Source organism: Micrasema longulum, unplaced genomic scaffold (assembly GCF_059751315.1).
Source record: "Micrasema longulum isolate JH-2025_06_02 unplaced genomic scaffold, ASM5975131v1 h1tg000579l, whole genome shotgun sequence".
NCBI lineage: Eukaryota > Metazoa > Arthropoda > Insecta > Trichoptera > Brachycentridae > Micrasema > Micrasema longulum.
Window position 1 is genome coordinate 219,226 of NW_028277775.1, and position 19,191 is coordinate 238,416.

At 32.4% G+C, this 19,191-nt stretch overlaps 3 protein-coding genes across 5 annotated transcripts in view; 1 reads left to right on the plus strand and 2 right to left on the minus strand.

The window, feature by feature from the left end:
• Window positions 1-3,655: 3,655 nt before the first annotated feature.
• On the minus strand, window positions 3,656-13,056 carry LOC148280450 (uncharacterized). Its single transcript, XM_088228348.1, has 9 exons — window positions 12,903-13,056; window positions 12,028-12,818; window positions 11,037-11,193; window positions 9,925-10,017; window positions 9,533-9,641; window positions 7,438-7,653; window positions 5,775-5,947; window positions 5,169-5,364; window positions 3,656-4,807 (listed from the first exon to the last, which is right to left on the minus strand). The coding sequence occupies exons 1-9, from the start codon at window positions 12,942-12,944 to the stop codon at window positions 4,320-4,322; spliced, it is 2,265 nt and encodes a 754-aa protein (XP_088084474.1). The 5' UTR covers window positions 12,945-13,056; the 3' UTR covers window positions 3,656-4,319.
• A 128-nt stretch (window positions 13,057-13,184) lies between these two features.
• Window positions 13,185-16,995, plus strand: RpL38 (ribosomal protein L38). The gene is made up of 5 exons (XM_088228354.1): window positions 13,185-13,243; window positions 13,404-13,440; window positions 13,552-13,612; window positions 15,250-15,372; window positions 16,912-16,995. Exons 2-5 carry the CDS (start codon window positions 13,438-13,440, stop codon window positions 16,935-16,937), a joined length of 213 nt encoding a protein of 70 aa, XP_088084480.1. The 5' UTR covers window positions 13,185-13,243; window positions 13,404-13,437; the 3' UTR covers window positions 16,938-16,995.
• Window positions 16,996-17,120: 125 nt separating this feature from the next.
• Window positions 17,121-19,191, minus strand: part of glob1 (globin 1) — a 36,710-nt gene continuing 34,639 nt past the window's right edge. For all 3 annotated transcript variants that reach the window (XM_088228351.1, XM_088228352.1, XM_088228353.1), the window contains 2 exons: window positions 18,208-18,433; window positions 17,121-17,405 (listed from right to left, as the gene is read on the minus strand). In XM_088228351.1, coding sequence (XP_088084477.1) covers window positions 17,271-17,405; window positions 18,208-18,433 — 361 coding nt within the window. In that variant the 3' untranslated portion in view covers window positions 17,121-17,270. The remainder of the gene's footprint in view (window positions 17,406-18,207; window positions 18,434-19,191) is intronic.

Genomic DNA, 19,191 nt, shown 5'->3' on the forward strand with positions numbered 1-19,191 from the left:
TGATTCAGGAAGTCAAGCAAGTTTCATAGCGGAGTAACGTGTATCACGTTTGGGTCTGTCAATAATTGGACCGCCTATTACAATTCACGGACAATCTGGCATCCTTTTGGACATTTCTAAAGCTGTAACAAAGTCGCATATTAAATCAAGGGAACCATACATGCATATTGTGGATATGCAAGCTCTTGTAATACCCAAAAACAACTTCAACATCATCTAAATTCAACTCCAATTCGTGGTCATATCTCTATATCTACCTTTAATTAGCGGATTCTGATTCCCAAACCTCTCCTCTGGTAGTCCTCTTACTAGGAGCTGACCTCTATGCATCCGTAATAACTAGCAATTATATCCAAGGTCTATCGGGTATGCCATCAGCTATACAAACGATTATTGTGTTCTCGTATCCTGATATGTCTATTTACTATAGGTATTAACCATTATCTTTTGTTAAAGCGCTTTTCAGCATTTATATGCTAATGTAAAATATATCATTAGTTTGTGTGGTCGAGGATTTATAACATTGACCTAGATTAGTGGTCGGCTAACCGTAGCTCGCGAGCCGCGTACGGCTCTTACCCCCTTGAGTGCGGCTTACGGCGCATGTTTTAGTTATGCTATGGAAGAACTTTTAGGATTATTGTCACTGAAAGGTCAAACACGTGGCGAGGATATTGCAAATTCTGTTATTAAATGCATGGAGAAACATCAAATTAAACTTCCTAAAATTGTTTAAATTTCAGCAGATGGGCCAAAAAGTATGACTGAAGTGAGAAAAGTTTTTGTTTCTATTTTGAAGACAAAAATTTATCACGAGATACTCGATTAACATTGCATCATTCTCCAAGAAGCACTTCGTTCTTGGGCAAGAAAAAATTATCGATGTTTTGAAATTGGCAACCAAAATTGGCAAAATACTAATTGCAGCTTATCATAGCCAATGGCAAGTGAATACATAGATCTTCAGCTGCATAATAAGGTTCGTTAGCTTTTGACAGGAAATGTTTCAATACGTAAAATAATTGGCTCTCAAAAGTAATTATACTTGTTTTACTGTTGATCTTTGGAACCTCTCTCTGTAAAAAAACTAAATTATTTGAAAACAGTTAAATTTAACTGATTTATTAAACTTATGTTATTATCTATTATCTATTACGGTAAATTAACTCGCAATTTATTAATAAAGCATATAATTGTAGCTCGAAGCTAACAGATAAACAGATAGACTCATCCGCCGCCGCGCACGTGCAGTATAGCTTCCTCCCCTCCAGGTTAGAGATAGACTCGTCCGTCTGGCGTCTACTCCCCACTTCGTTCATCACTAGATGCTCAGTTGCTCAGTCGTAGTCCCGTAGTCGGGAGTCCGTGTTGTCCTGTACTGTACTCTACTACGCGCTACCCACTTGCACACACGGTCTTCTTTTATTTATCTCTGTTACGTTACTGTTACGTGTTATTGTTGTGAAATAAGATGAACAAAAAGTTAACCGATTTTTTTTTACCCTCGGGTGATACTAAGAGACTTAAGCGAACCATTGATTGTGAAGACAACCTCACGCAACCATCTTCAACGACCTTACAACTGTCAACTAGCACTGAAAAGGTAACCAGTTCAGATTCTGACGAACATCACTCTAAAGAACAAGGACAAAAGGTTGAGTGTAACGACAATGCCTTGCCAGATTGTTGGACTAATTTTCAAAAAACTGAATTTTGCGAAAAATATCACTGGTTGTTAATTAAAAATGGAAAGTTAGGATGCAGTACTTGTAAAAAAGTAGGGATCTTATCTGTTAAGAAAAAAACAGGTATGAAAATTTCAAAAGAATGGGCAAATGTTGAAATAGACAGTTATGGTGACACTAAACAGAAAAAGCAAACGTCTTTAAGGAAAAAGATTTTTGACCACAAAGAGAGTGCTGGTCATAAAGCAGCTGCTGAAATCCTAACCGAAAGTAAAGACGGAAAACTGGAGAAAACTATTTTGAGACAGAACTCTCATGAAAAAGAAATAACGGGGAAAATTTTCCGAACGGCGTACAAGGTTGTTAAAGAAAATCAGTCTTTTAACAATTTTGAAACGGAAATTGATTTGCAAGAACTAAATGGGATTAACATGGGTCGCATTTTACACTCAGACAAAGCCTGTGCTAAAATTGCTTTGCATATCAGTAAGGAAATGAAGAAAACCTTTGTAGATGAAATCATTAAGAATGATACAAAACTTGGTTTGATAATTGATGAATCCACGTCCTTAAGTAATAAGTCAAGTTTAATAGTATACGTTCGGTGTTCTTTGCCTAAAACTGGTATGAGTGGCTCCACTAACGTCTTTTTGGATCTAATAGAACTAGATGGCGTTACTGCTACAGCTGTTTTTGACTCTTTGATGAACTGTCTTCGGTCTAATGGAATATCTGACGTATTTTTAAGTAATAATTTAACAAGCTTAACTTGTGATGGTGCTGCTACTATGATCGGTAAGCACAAAGGCGTTGCAACATTATTTCGTGAGAAATTTCCTTCTGTTATTGTTTGGCACTGTGCAAACCATAGACTTGAGCTGTCAGTGTCAGACGTTATTAAATCTGTTTCAGGAGTTAATAGGTTTAAATCTTTTATTGACAAACTCTATGTTGTCTATCATGCTTCACCAAAGAACAGCAGGGAACTTCGAAGCTGTGCAACTCTTTTGGATACAGAAATTTTAAAAATTGGAAGAGTCTTGAGCACCCGTTGGGTGGCATCTAGTTTTAGATCTGTGTCAGCTGTTTGGACGTCATATGAAGCATTAGTCCAACACTTTAAAGAAGCTTCAAATGACCCGTCTAGAGACAGCAAAGATAAAAGTACTTTTTCCGGACTTCTTAACAAAATCACAGAAACTAATTTCATTCTAGACCTGGGATTGATGGCAGATGCTTTGCAAGAACTTTCAGAACTAAGTGAAGCTTTACAACATCGGAATGCAGATTTGAACTATGCGAACAGAAAATTGCTAATCACAGTTGGTTTATTTGAAGAAAGAAAAACAGTTCCAGGGTCCTACTCAACAATGGCTCAAGAAGCAGTAAACAACTTGTCTTTTTTCGAGGTTCCTCTCCACACAAAAGAAGGGAGATCAGACAATCAGCCGTTGAACCCCAAAATATTTTACGAGGCCCTTAAAACTTCTATTGAAACGAGACTACTTGATGACAAAGATGTTGAGTTAGCTACAACTCTTGAAGTTATGGATACCAAAACCTGGCCGACGAAACTCCCAATAAGTTTTGGGGAAAATGAAATGAGGAAACTTGCTTCCAGGTTCAAACTTAACGAAAGACAGTTAATTACAGGTTTACGCGAATATATCTACTCCAGAGAGTTACCAGAAAGCCTCAATCCTGTAAAACAATCAATTGACTCGGTTGCCATTTCATCAAGTGAATGTGAAAGAGGATTCTCTCAGATGAACTTAATAATTACACCGCTGCGATCTTCACTCAACATAAGAACGGTTTCTGGCCTGATGTTTTTGAAAATTAATGGACCTCCTCTTAGACTGTTTGATCCAGAGAAGTATGTTAACTCTTGGCTGGTTTCTGGACACCACTCGGCGCTAGCTGTCAAGAGTAAGGAAAGATCAAGAGAAGGCAAATACGAAGAAAACATGATGAAGTTTTGGAGTATATTTTAAGAACAATTTTTGAAACAGTTATGTTGTATTGTTTTACTGCTTTTCATTATGTTTATTAACATGTTACATACATAAACATGTATGTTTATTAACTGAGAAGTAAAAACAGCCTAAAAATGCGTAATTTTAAACTGAAATTTTGAAAATTTTCCGAGGGCCCCCGGACCCCCCTTTAGCTGGGGGGGTATGGAATACCCCCCAGACCCCCCGGTGTGTCCGCCCTTAACAGAGTTCCGGTACCTCAATTTTTAGAAATCGAGCACTGGGTATAATATATGTACATAATAAAATTTTAATAAATACTTAGCTACACATATACACATCAATCTTGTAAAATTAAAACAGCTGAGACACCACCCCTTTTCAGTTACGGTAAAATATTTTATATTTGTGTTTATAACTTTAATTTTATATAGGAGTTGAAATCAATGGTAAAGTGCGTAAATATAATATGATGGTGTCGAGCTAGGACAAATCAAAATTATGGTATGAATTCTCTTCTAACAATAAGAATTATTCAACTGCAGAATACAACTGGGTTGTTAGTATAATTCTGTTCAGTAAAATCAGTTTAAATATAGGAATTTACATCGAATATCCAATAGAAGTTGGTAAAGTATTAAAGATGTTGATTAAAGTGCTAAGCACCGGAATTTTCATAAACACAAACACACATAAATTGTGGTATGACACCCTTCGGTTCCAGTGTTTGTTCTACTGATATGTGTTCAATGGGAGTAGCTTGAGGTATGCAGAAAGGCATGGTGGCATCTTTAGAAATCTGCGACTGCAAGACATGCTCCATCTCCGGCCTGTTATGCGTGATGATATTATATTCTGGCTGAGGAAGCACAGAATCCTGCATCGGGTTGAGGGAGTAAATGGCTGTTTGCTGGTGATGCCATAACTCCGGCAGGTGGACTTCGTTTAGTAAGGTTCCATCAGACATGTTGATCACAGCGTTTTTAGACAACTCTTTGGCTGATAGTGTGACTAACTCGCCAGATTGTGCATCTATTAGTGAAAATACTCTCTCCTCTTGTATATTGGGGACACTTGCCATAATGTTTTGTGAGGTAGATGATTCGCTTTCTTTCTTGATCATATTGTTAGTTTCTTGGCTCATTACTAAAAGTAATACAAGTTTATGTAGAATAATACATACAAAATTTTATCGTGCTGACAAAATTGACTAGTGGAAAATCAATCAATTATAATTTAAAAATAAAAAACAGTAATCAATTAGACATCCATAAATTAATATTGGATAACTCCAATGCTTTAAATAAAATCCAATAGTTATATAAAATAAGGTTTGAATGTTTAGTGATATTTAATCTGTCTATATTTAAACTTAACATTTCTGAAAGGAAATAATATCTTGTGTTTCGGAATTATAACTTTTACTACTTAAAAAATGTATTTGTTGTACAACATAGTTTTTAGGGTTGAATGAACTAAAATTAGGCTGATAAGAGAAAATAAATACCATGTTTGTTGGCAATAATGTCTTGCTCCTTGTGTTTAGTAAGCATATGTCTTGTTAAATGACAACGCCTTTTAAAAGCCACAGAACACTGTACACAAGCGAATGGTAAAATAGAAGTGTGGGTGGTTTTGTGCCTGCTTAAACGGTTTTTCAGTTTAAATCGCTTAAAGCAAATATCACAGCTGAATTGTCCTATCTGTAACAAATAAACAAGGAAATTATTTAAATGCTTTGAAATTTAATGAAAATTATAATTATGATTTTCATTATAACTTTTAACAACTTAAACAAAATAAAAAGGAATGAATAAAAGTAGATATAATTTACTAAATTCCATTATTGCAGGAGTAAAACTCTTTGAACATTCAGTTAAAGTGGCAGGTAAGTAAGTACATACATATATTTATTTAAATAAATCTAATTATTTAACATGTTCATTTAATTATGTACACTAACATGTGGTTCCCATTAAAACACTAAAAATACTTTGAAATAAATAAATGGAAATCTTCTTCAACATTTTCTTATAAATATTGTTTTTTTACAAAACATCAATGATACAAGTAGTACATTATTTTTTACAAGATAAAAAAAGGTAGCACTTACTTCTGAATGAACCGAGTTGACATGATCTCTTATTCCAGAGGCACAGGAAAACAAAGAGGGACATTTGTCACAAGCGTATGCTTTGCACACTCCTTCATGGATAGACCGCATGTGTCGCTGTATGTTACTTTTAGAATAAGATTTGTACTCGCAACTTCCACATTTGATGAACTCTGCAAACAATAATCCTAGTATTGATTCTTTTCGTAGCAAATTGACTTCGTCTTCTCTTTCAAAAAAAATCTCGGTTTATCGCATTATTTCTTCCAAAACATTTTTTAAGTGAAATCACATTGTTAATTTTTGTGCTCTCTCTGGGAGTCGAACCCAGAGCCTCTAGTGCATAAATCGAGCGTCTTAGCCACTACGCCACGGAGGCCGCCATATTTATTAACCATTTATCCATTGCTAGTGTTGAGTCACTCATATAAGAGGCACTACAAATGTCACATACACCAACGCAAAATGTCCAACCAACAGAAAAAATATGTTTGTGCCACCTCAAATGCTTTGTTCTACTTTAGCGCATCTCACAAATCAAACAGCGCTTTACTTTCATACTTTCAGCGAACTAACAGACCGATCGACACATGTGTATTTTAATAGATTTTGTGAATATATGCGACATTTGTGTTTTGTGTGTGGGTTTGTGCGTTGCGTTGCTTGTTGCGACCCCCAGATCACAGTTATTCTTTCGCATTACCTCACAACTCACCTCATTTGAGGTGGTACATTTTAATACCTCAATTTGAGTACCTCGTACAAACTCATTCTAAAACCGCAATCCTACCAAACACAACCCTATGCATAGTATCAATACATAAGTAAATCTTTATTTTTATACACAAAATGGATTCTAAAATTAAACACGCTATATAAATTATAAATGACATTATTTAAAATAAATAATTCATGTACCCTTGGAAAATGTGTTTTAAAATGTACCTACTATTTATTTTAAATGGTTATTATTTAACAAATTACAACAGGGATGGAGACTACCTTAAAGAAGGGACTATGGAAGTCAAGGCATATTCACAGGGCTCATGACCTGTCATTGGCTGGTTTAAGGTTATTATTTACATAAAACAAATTCAAAAGCATATAGTTAATGATGTATACTAATGAAGTAGAATAACAACTCAAGAGTGAGTATAAGATCTATAATGTTAAAAAAGAAGTATAATGGATGATTCTACATAATACCATTACATTATAAAATTAAAAGATAAGAAAAGTAAATATTGATTTTTAAATCCTCAAGACTCTTGTTAAATATGTACATATCTTTAGCATCTTGGTTTGCAAGTAAATTCATCAGCTATATTAGCTACGGGGGAAAACATATATATATGTGCCGGGGTTGGTTGGTTAATACCCAAAATTAGAAAGCAAATTAATTGAAGACAGTTCACCCTGTGCATAAGTTTCTTGAGAATATTGATTAAATTATGATAAGATTCCCCTCAAATTAAGTTAAAAAAGATGATGTCACATATTATTTATTTAAACACTTCATACAGTTTACATACATAATATGCATAAGGGCGGGCATATTGCCTCAAGGCAATTTCTTCCTATCTGCCGAAAATATATATTAGTCCAGGGCTCTAATATAATAAGTAAGACAATATTATTATGTGCTTGGTTGCTAATCTAATACCTTTTCCACTGTGAAACTTTGCATTGTGATTGGTCAGACTTGATTTAAGCTCAAACTTAATGCCACATTTTTCACAAATGATAGGTTTGTCATCAAAATTTGAGTACGGAAGGGCAATTTTGAGATGGTTTTTTCTCGTGCAATGACGCTCATATGTGTATTGATCATAAAAGCTAATCTTGCATAATTCACACCAAATTCTTGTCGGTTCATCACCTGGAAATTAATATAATATATATATCACGTAAGTTCTTCATAAAACAGTTGATAAGAAAGTTCAGTGCTTCTGGAAATTGGATATAAAAAATATTTTCTTAAATCAGTAAAAATTAAGGCATTTAATTGTACGGCAAAGTTTCTCAAAAAAGTATGAAAAAATTTATAAAAAATATTTTACTACAAAACAACAATGTACTTTGAGTGGCATCACAAGTTCTTTCGAATCAACCGATGATAGTGTTGTGATAGATTTCCGGTTTCCAGGAAGCCAACTCACCAAAGAAAACTAGTGAAATCATCGGCAGAGTAATTTAAAAATTCCAAACATAAAAAAATCGTAGCAATGATAATGCCATACATAAAAAAGAAAGGAAAAAAGTCTATTGACAAATTTAAAGAAACAAATGAACTTCTTTATTAAGAAATATAAATAAATATGTACTAAAATTATTTAAAAATATTTATTTATTTATTTAATGCCCAGAGGGCTCTTACAATAAACAGTTTAAATGTACATAAAATATATATATATTAACATATTACAACAGAGGTGAAGAACATTTAAGAGAAGGTAATATATAAGTCTAGGCATCTACAGGGCTTATGACCTGTCAATGGCTGGTTTGGTGGTAGCTCCCCAGGGAGTTGAATCCAGTCCTTGTCTACAAAAATTTGGACAAACTCAAAATATTGTTGATATATATATTAGCTGACTTGACAGACGTCCTGCCCGAACGTTGTCTTGTCTGCTATTAGCTGGTTCAGCAAACGCAAAATCTTGAAAAATTCGAATTTTCGATAAACTATATACTAAAAGACATTTGACATTGAGATCGCAGCATTACCTACCGGTTCCAATTGTGAATCTAAACCGCCCAGAGATCCACTCGCAGCCAGCCGGGTTTTAACGTGAGCTTGGCATTTATTCAAAACCAAAAGAAATAAATAGAAAAATGCCCGATTGTGTCGTGAAAGCGTGCAAAAACTGTCCTGATCAAAAGGAAAATACTTTTCATTGATAAGTAGGTATCTAGGTACTTGTTTATGATTAAATTCCAAAACAAAAAAATATTAATTTTCAAATATCAAATTTAAGCAGGTACCTAGGTACTTGTTGATGGTTGAACTTCAAAACATAAAATAATTCATTTTCAAATATAGAATTCTTTTTGCAAATATCAAACGCTGCTTTTCTCACCAACAGGGGAGCAGTTTATTCACGAATGCGATTTTAAAAAACGTATTGAATGTCAGTTAACATTATTTTAGTATTACCAAAAAACCAGTAAGAAGAAATAAATAGGATGAAAATGTGAGGAATTTAAGGAAAGAATCTGATTGGGATCCATAAAACGCGAATGTTGTTTGTAAACAAACATTCAAAACCAAACTTTTTTTAAACACAAAAAAACAACATCCTTCCTTTTTAAATATGCATTCTCGTCGAATGCAACCCTGGTAGGTCGATGAAAAAAAGATTTATCCTCCTTACTTTTTTTTAGAGATTAGAATGAAGATTTCAATATCTACAAACACGCGCAGCGCAAAGTCATTTAGCTGAAAACCGCATGTAAATTGGTTAAGCCGCTTAGGAGGAGTTATATATAAATATAAAGATAGCAACAGTTATATAACATGTATAATCATAATTTCAATTACATTAAGCATGCCATTGTAAACACAAGAAGAAAACCTAAGCAATGAATTAATTTTAGTTATTACATATTGGTAAAGTTATGATGAACAAAGCATTAAGAGGAAATTGAATCTTCTACTAACTTTTGGTATTAAATTGAATGTTTGAATATGTGTGATTAAAAAAAGGTTCAGTTAAGTTTTTTTTTAATATTAAAAATAAGTCAAGAAAAATTAATACCTTGGTTATGCATATTATCATTTCTGAACTCCTTTTTGTGCTGTCTGTAAGCCATCCTATTTGGGAAAGTAATGGCGCAATGTTGACATTTATACTTGTTAATTCTTTCCTGAAATTCACAAACACATATACAGCATTATACCCATCGGCACAGACAAACATTATTACTAATAATGGTAAAGGATATTTTACACAAGACTTTATGGGTGATTAATTAATTTCATTAGAGGAGAATAATTTTTTTTAAAGTAATATTTCTGTCTTAAGAACTAGTTGCAAAAACATAATTTTACCTCAATGTAAATAAGGAAAGATCCAAATAACAATGCAACTTGTGTTTCGATTGCAGAAAGCATTAAGTGCAAAATAAAGAAAAGGAGAAGATATAATACCTGACGATGAATAGCATGATGCGCTCTAAGTAGTGCTCTGGTAGGAAATGAAGAATCACATTTTGGACACTTAACATTACCCTTTTCATGATTCTGAAATTTTTTTAAATGAAAACCATTAAATAAATAAATAGCCGGTTGATAATCTAAAACATTGACATTCCCTCTCAACGAAATAAAACAAAACAACATGGGGGCAAATTCTGAAGATGTAATATAAATTTAGTCAAAACATAAATTGTTTGAAAATGTAAGTCCATAATACTTTGCCCAAAAATCTTTCATAATAATGGATGGATTTAAATACCGTCGATGGAAGGATATTTAAAAAATCATTATCTTTGATATTTCTCAGAGCATGGGGTTACTTTTTTTATATTTATTAAATCAAATAATGATTCCCCAAGTGGGTAGTACAGATTGGCAAAAATAAAGCAAATTTATACTATTTTATTTTTTTCAACATTTGTTTTAAATGGTGTCTATTACAATTTAAGGTTATAGGTGCTGATTTCATGTTAAACCGTATGTTTGTGTGTATAAATTACGTGAATTTGCATTATTTGATACAGGTTGCCTAGTGGAAGATACAAAAAGAGAAAAAGTTTTTAAGTATATTAATAAAAAAAACAAAATAAGAATATAGAGATCAAATCTGTACCTTAAAAGAAAAACCACAGGAGTCACATTGAACGAAATGTTCAGGAAACAAAATTTTGTGATTGTGCAATTTCCAAAACATGATAACTTTTGAACCAAATGAGATAATTTAAAACTATAAAAAAACTTTCAATGTATAATATGATTATTTTGATAATAAAATTACATATTAAAATAGCGTACCTGGGACTACTGATGTGTTTTGCATTCAAAAAAGGGGGACTTCACATTTTTACTTCAACTTAAAAAAACATTTTTATGACAAAAGTAGACTTGGGTGTTTTATTCATGTATAAAATAGCTTATTGCAATAATTGCTGCATTTTTAACTTAAACAAGTGGACTTCTGAGCTTTATCCTCTAAGGTACAGAAATGATTTTATCTTACACTGCATTTAGGTAAATTCCTATTCATCCACTATTGATATATTAAAGGAAACATAATATACTACCTTTTGATGTTTTTCAAAGGCCTTTTCTGAGTTAAATACCAAACTACAGCAATCACAATGAATATTTTGCTTGGAATTTTTGTCTATTTGTTTTCTGATGGCACTTTCACTACAGATCCGTGATAGGTGTCTTTTAAAATTGAAACTCTTTGTAAATCTGTAAATACCATAACAAGTATTAGTGTGCATTACGGTAAAAGCATAATGAAAAAAATAGCAATAATTTCATTTCTATGTCTCGGGTACTCATTATCTTGTAAATATTGTAAGGTTAACCGGGTTGTGGTTCCGTGATAGTGACGCGGACTCGCGGATTAGAGGTCTGAGGTTACTTTTACTTACTCTACCACAACCTGATTTCCATTCTCTGGCACATTTATATATGACTAATTGAAATGGCTAAAAAACAGAAATATTTTGATTTATGTGTAAGATTGAACAGAAGCTCAGTAAATAATTCAAATTTTATTGGATAGAGAAAGGTGCGAAAAGTTTGAAAATATCTCATATTATTCGTTGTCATGGGTCTGACAATATTACATATTAGAAAAAAAAATAGTTTCGATCCTCGGAAAACAAATGCTTGTCGTAGGAGGCACCAGTTAACAATGGAGTCCTGATACCGACGTTAATATATGGAAGTGAAATATGCGATTGGAAAAATAAGGATCAAAGGTCAAAATACAATCTCTTAGACAAATGAGTGGTTATGATAGGAGCAAAGATGTCGGGATCCGTGCAGTATGCAAATTGGATAACATTGCTTTTACACTAGAATATTACATATTCCCTGGACTGGCACCGGAAGCATAAGACTGATTATTTTACCTTCACATAACAAAAATGATCGAGGTATGCTGCGATCGGTGTACTAATACTGTGCCCTAGGGAATATTAGGCGCAGAAAGAAAATGATGATGTATTGTTTGATTAATGTGCAACTGTGATGGTTTTGACAATAACTAAATAATATGTATAAAATGAACCCAACCTTTGTCCACAGTAAGGACAAATAAGAATATCTTTAACTTTATTTGATGCATATTCCAGGGATTCCGCTACATTTTGGAATACGTCTTCCAGATTCAGTTGAGTACAGTTGATGTTGAGATGAAGTTTGAATGAAATCGCATTCTGAAATACATTTCGGCACTTGTAACAAGTTTGCGCAGAAATTTCATGGTTGAACAAGTGCCTTATTAATAATTCGTATTTAATAAATGAAGTATTACAAACATAGCAAATATGCTTTTTAGAATTGTCTTTGCATTTTTTGGTTTTCATTTCGCCAATATCTCCATCTTTTTTGTCGTACTTGATCAAGTCATCATCCTCGAATGTTTCGTAAATATCGGAACATTCACTGTTATGACTGTTGTTATTTGAAGAATCCAAAAATAAGTCTAAACAGTCTTCATTATTTTGTTTGACAGGAGCATCTATGTCTTCAATCATCTGATGTTTAAGTTTATCAGGAGCACTCTCCATACTTTGAGACAAAATTTCTTTAGGTGGCAGTACATTATTTTCTCTCTTATCTTTACCGGTTCCAATGATTTCATCACTTTTGTTTATTTCTCTGGAATCAACTGATATCAAGGTTTTTTTGCGAGTTTTGTATTTGTGACGTGCTTTCAAAATTTTTCGTTTTGGGCAAACTTTCTTAGGTTTTGAGACGATAAGAGTTGATTTTATGTTATCCAGATATTTTTGAAAGAATTCGAGAGCTCTTAATTTGTCTCTATTAGGTAAATGAAACATTTGTTGCATTACATGTTTTACCTGAAATCAATACAAAAACCAAAACATAAATAATAATGTACCTAATAGTTTTCATAACATAAAGTCGAGCAACGACCGGATTACCTGGTTTTTGAATGCTGATAACGTTTCTTTTAATCGAGTCATTATAGATATTGCTAATTATTGAAGTCAATATTATATTCAATCACAATTTCGAAACAATTAAATTAGTGTCAACACAAATCCAACTTCCACCGAATTTAGACTTAACTTTGACAGCTTGAGTCCATAGATGCATAGATTGGCATAGACAATAGAATGAAGAATATATATATAATATTTTATTTGGTAAAATGTGGATGTTGCATTACAATGTGTGTACCTACTTGACAAATAAAAACAAAGTTTCAATTTTCTATTTGTAAAGTTGTCTAACCTTCTCTTTCCCGATATCGTCCGTCACTGTAAGTTGTGTTAAATATTTTTAAAACCCAAATCCTCTTCCATCTTATGTTTTTTAAATTATATTCCTTATCCTGGCTAATCAATTATTTATTATGACAATTTCCGTAATAAATTTGGCTTTCTTTATTGAATTTCATCATGACATTGTCTACTTTTTAGATCCGGACTGAACTGTCATTTCACACGAGAAACAATGGTGAGGATGGCTTAAAATTTAATATTTTAATGTTAATAATTACCATGTAAATTGCGCTTGGAAACGATTTCAATCGGTGTACTTAAACATACATTTTTTTCTCCTTTTCAGCCCCGTGAAATTAAGGACATCAAAGATTTCCTCCTGAAAGCTAGGAGGAAGGATGCTAAATGTGAGTATTTATTCTCCACACTTTCGATTTGTGTTTTATATCATGTGATTTAATAACTGCTTTTGAATGCGTACCGTGTAAAGTGCGTTAAATAATTTATGTTTTCAGCCACTGTCATAATATATGTAAACAACTGTTTCTGAACCTAACCTAACTTTTCGTTTACGAGACGTTTCAAATTGAAATAGTTTATTTTACTACACATTTAGTATTACTATTCCATTTGCTAAATCAGTTGACTGATTAATTTAAATTAAGCTTTCTTGGTTGTGAACATGCGGAAACGATTATTGTTGAACTAAATAGTTCGTTGGCTGCCTTGCTCTTAATTGATCCAACTCTTATTATGGCTATTTCAAGATAAAATACAAAAAATGTCTTTTTCAAACAATTTATGCACCGTGCTCAAATCTCACACCCTTTTTTCATCGACCTTATAAAAAGTTGGTGTTTCTTACTTTTTTGCTAATACAGTCTAATTTGGTTATTATTACGAGGAAGATGGGATTGACTGAATTTGCTCGTTATAAGCATTACTCGCTATACCTGAGAAAGGTTTTTTTAAACCCAATCGCTATCGCGTATTGCCATTAAGTAAACAAATAAATATATATATAGTTCATACAGATAATCAAAAAAATAAAACTATAAACGAAAATTTACTACTTTCTAAATTTAAAATTCAGATAAATGTACTTTATTAGTTTCCCACAATATTTACACCATGGATAAGAAGATTTTTTACACATCTCAAGATTTTTCACGCCACATTCTATTTAACAGATAATAGCTACTTTTTCACGAATTGAGAGACACTTCCTCTTGTTAGTAGACATGTTTATAATTCAAGGGTTAGTTTTAATTGATCTGACATCACCCCCTCGTATTGTTTATTATGCACTGACCATTGAACATAAAAATAACTAAAAAGCCTTGTAAAAAAAAAAGAAATGTTTAGGGATGTCATTCATAAACTACTAAAGAAGTTGTAATGTGGTGCCGAGCCAGTACTTACCGGGTTAACAAAAACAATTTTTTTTTATTTTTAATGTTGTCGGTGAAAACACCAATTGGGTACTTAAGAAACATAGTGTCATAAACGTCATCCGATCCCGATGTCCAGCGGCTTCGGTCCCAAGTTAGCTGCCCATTTAGATTTTATTACTCAGGTTTTTATTTTAAAAATTATGTTTTAAAACAATTGTAGAGTTTTTTTGTTCGGTATGTCCGAGAAGTAGCTTGTTGTAAAAGTGAATAAATGTATGGAGAAAACCATAAACTTAAATGTCGATGAATGTTTCCTCGTAACATCCGAGATCTCACTATTTTTGTGATCGTTGTAACCATGTTCGACTGTATATCTGTGGAGACACAGAAAGGGTGCATAAGTCGGCATGGCCTAATTTTACTTTAGAATATGGGATTCAGCACATCTCTAAGTACAATAATTGTCAGGTGACCATCCTTAGGAAAATCGTACTTTTGTGAGTGGTTAGTTCTTGTTTTGGTTTCGGCCAGTCTTGATTCATAATAATAATAAAACACCTTTTTATTGTGGTATAAAAAACGGTGACTGTAAATGTGAGATTGCATTGCGGATTCTTTTTTATAAAACTTTTATTTTTATCTGTCCTTAGCTGTTAAGATAAAGAAGAACCCTGACAATGTCAAGTTCAAGGTTCGCTGCTCCAGATTTCTGTATACCCTGGTAATTAAGGATAAAGAAAAGGCAGAAAAGATCAAACAGTCTCTTCCCCCAGGTATGTTGTTTTAATATTTTCCCTGCAAGCTTTGCATTGTATCTTTATCTAGTCGTAAAATGCGTAAAATAGAGGCCCTGTGGTAAAGTGGATAAGAAAGGTTCTGGGTTCGATTCCCTGCGAGAACACAAAAATTAAATGTGAATTTTCTCAAGCCTGGGTGTACTGTACTGCAGTTCACCACTGAAATTAGGCCTCGAGGCCTGTTGTGGTGCAAAAAAAATTACACAGTATTCCTCATACTAAGTCCAAAATATTCATATATGCCATCTTTTTTAAGTGTAGAGACATTCTAGCTTTCCTGAGACTTGCTGGTAACTCTTCAAACACTTTTAAAAGGTTTTTTTGAGTTTCCTAGGAATAAAAGTAATTTTTCATGCCTTATGAAGTAAGAAATCTTTTTCGTTCGATGTTTGTGAATGTCCTTGTTTTGTTGCATTTAATACCCTTTAATATGTCACTTGGGAGTAGTCCCCTTCTTAATTTGTAAATCAATGTAACAAATGTTTATTGAACAAAACTGTATTCTTTTAATCTAATCGTTTGGGTGTAACATACATTTTATTTTTGTATATTGACTGCACTTGAATACTACTCTCGCATAATTTTAATTGCTTTTGATTCTGTTTAATTTCCAAGACACAGGACTAATTAAAATGGAATAAATATAAAACTAAGTGGATTTATATTTATTTTATTATGACGAATAACCACAAAATTAGTGCTTCAAATATAAACTTCATAGGTCTTATTTTAATGTGACCTAAAAATCAATTTTTTCAGTGAAAATTAGTTTTTTTTTAATACTAGAAATCCTACTTTTTTGTCTTTTTTTTTTAAATGTGAGGCTGAAAATTCAGTTTATTGTCAACAGTTATACCTGAATACTTAATTTTATCAACTTGTTCAACCACTTATTCTTCCTTTATTTTTTTTACCATAATAGGTACTCCAATAAGGGACTTCAGTTTTATTTTTTATACTCTTAACCGTATCATTTTATTCAATATGTTTGCCATCCAGGTTTTACTGACAATGCATTAAGTCATTAAAACAAATTTCGAGATAATCGCATTTAAAGTTTTTTTTTAATTCTTTCAACGCATTATTTCTCCCACAATTTTCTTTTATTTTAATTTTTTTTAAACCTTTGAAAGAGTAATCTTTATTCTTGACATCAGAAATCAACATGTTGCACCTATATTAAAAAATATTTGAACTATATAAAGACTGTTGACTTAATGCATTCTGTCAGCATAGCCTCGATATGATGTCAGATAATAACAACTGTTTTGTTTTTTAAATTAGTGGAAGAACCACTATATTTATAATTTCTAATTAATTTTTTTGGTATTTCGAACTAGTCAGACATGACACATTTTTCCAAATATTAAATATTTCTGCTTTTACAATTCTCAGAATAAAGTTTTATCCGATTTTCTTCGATCTAGATGGTTTAGGTAAAAATGTCATGACCCTTTATTCAGATTTTTTTTTAAATATGAGAAATGTTTATTTATGATTGATTTTTTGTTACAGGTCTCCAGGTTAAAGAAGTCAAATAAGTAATGTTCTAATTATTAAAAAAATATATAATTATTTCTAATAAATAATTTAAACCAATCTTGGTATTTTCAATTACACGTCTTTATTATGAATTCCTGGAGATATGATTAATTTATCTTTATATTTGTATTGTTTTGGAATGAATTGTTGGTAAGGAAGGAAGGATTTTATTTATTAAAACATTGTATTGTCAATATTTATTTAACCTAACATTTATTTTTAAAAAAGAAAACTTGTATACAATAGTTTTGGTCAAACATAAATTACATTAGTATGGTGTAAAAATAGTGAGGTATGAAAAATTGTGCAACGAAGTAAATATTGAAGGCTTCTTAGTTCTTATTATGTGTAATTTCTGTAAAGATATTGGTGTATATGAAGGTCACGGCTCTCACCCAGGACTTCATTGTGGCTTCTCCAAATTTCAAGTCTTGAATAAAAAGTTGAACCAGCACTTCTTTGAGATCCTATAACAGAAAATATATAAAAATTAACTCAAGCAACCTTAGAGTTCTGTTTTCATAGCCGCCCCCCCCCCTCCCCCCCAAACAACTTTTATAAGTTAACGTAGGTGTAGGTACACATGTTTTTAATTGTAATCATTAGACATCCAGGCTCCGGATTTAAAGTTTTAGATCAAATTCTTGTTTTATAGCTTCCAGGTTGTTAAATTTAAATCTAATTATTAAGAGTGATAGGAATGCTAGGAGAAAAAAGTATAAACAGTTGTATTTATTATTACTTTGAATACTATTCACGAAGTATTTTTTATTGTTTTTTTTTTTACGCTGTCTGGGTATATATCGTCATGATCGTAGAACAACGACACATGTGATTTTCTTCAACTTTATAAGAGAGTGGTTTAACAACTCTATAGTACAAAAATATATGATTTGATACGATACAATATTATTTATCTCACCGCCATACGTGCGACATCTATGTCTATACCCTAGTAATAAGCATGAAAGGTCAACACATCTTAAATTTTGGCTTAAACCTTTATTTCACTATCCTTCAAGTTTGACATTACGAGAGACAAATTGCTGTGTAAGCAAAAGGCCCGGATCACATAAATGGTAATACTGGAAGAAATCATGCCAAAATATGAACTTTTTTTTTATTTGTGTACTTCGACAACACCATGGCCTCTAATTGGAAGAATAATATAATAGCTGTCGAGAATAAAAATGATTTTAACAGTCGCTATCGATAATTCATTATTTATGCTCAATTCATATTTGATTATTATTTTTAAAATATAGTTACATTGAAATGCCTTTCTTCTATTTTCCTTATGTTATGGTTAGTGCCGATCTTCTTGCACATTGTAGCTGCTAATTCTGGTTTATCTAAGTTTTCAATTACAGATGTCAAGGTTGTTATAATGTTAAGGGCGTGTGCATTAAACTGGATATTGCTTCTGAGGTCATCCGCTGGGATGTTTTTGAACATTTTGAAATATTGCTTATGCTGCGGATACTTCTGGAAATATCTGAAAATATAACAAATTAGTACTATTAAATGAATACCATATTTTACATAATACTACATAATAATAAACGGAAATCTTATGAAAAAAGAAAATGATAGCTTTGTTAGAACAATAGATAGCTAGTTGAAATTTTATTAAGACCTGCATTATAATTTAATAATTGCAGCCGTTCTAAAAATATCTATTTGGCTGGGTTAATTTTGATCCATCTCTGTCCATATCTCTAGAACCATTAAGTTGTTAATCTGTAGTTTTGAATTGTCAAAGACAGGTAATAAGGGAAAATTGTACCAAATAATACAAAGTAAAGCAACAAATTCGATTCTTTGATTATGAAAAAGCATATCAACAATATATTTATGGAGTTCTCTACAAGTTCTAGCTTCTTCGGGCCCCCTCTTTCTATTTACTTTTAATTCTACACCCTGTAGCCATCCAAAACGGTCTTGGGCTATTTATATCTTTGCTATTCCCGAACGCTTCACAATATCATCTCTCCAGCAGAGCTGGGGTCATCCGGGGTTTCTGGAAGTAGTCCGAGGGTGCCAGCACAAAAGTCCATCGTCTGAGCTGCGAGCAACATGACCAGCCCAGCGCCCTTTCAATGTTGTAAATCTTTCAATAATGTCCAGCATTCCTGTTTTGGTTCTTATGATTTCATGTCTTATTTTATCTCCGAGACTCCCTAACAACACCCCCTCCATGGATCTCTGTGTGACTCTCAGTTTATATGCATTTTTATTGGATAGTGTGATGGT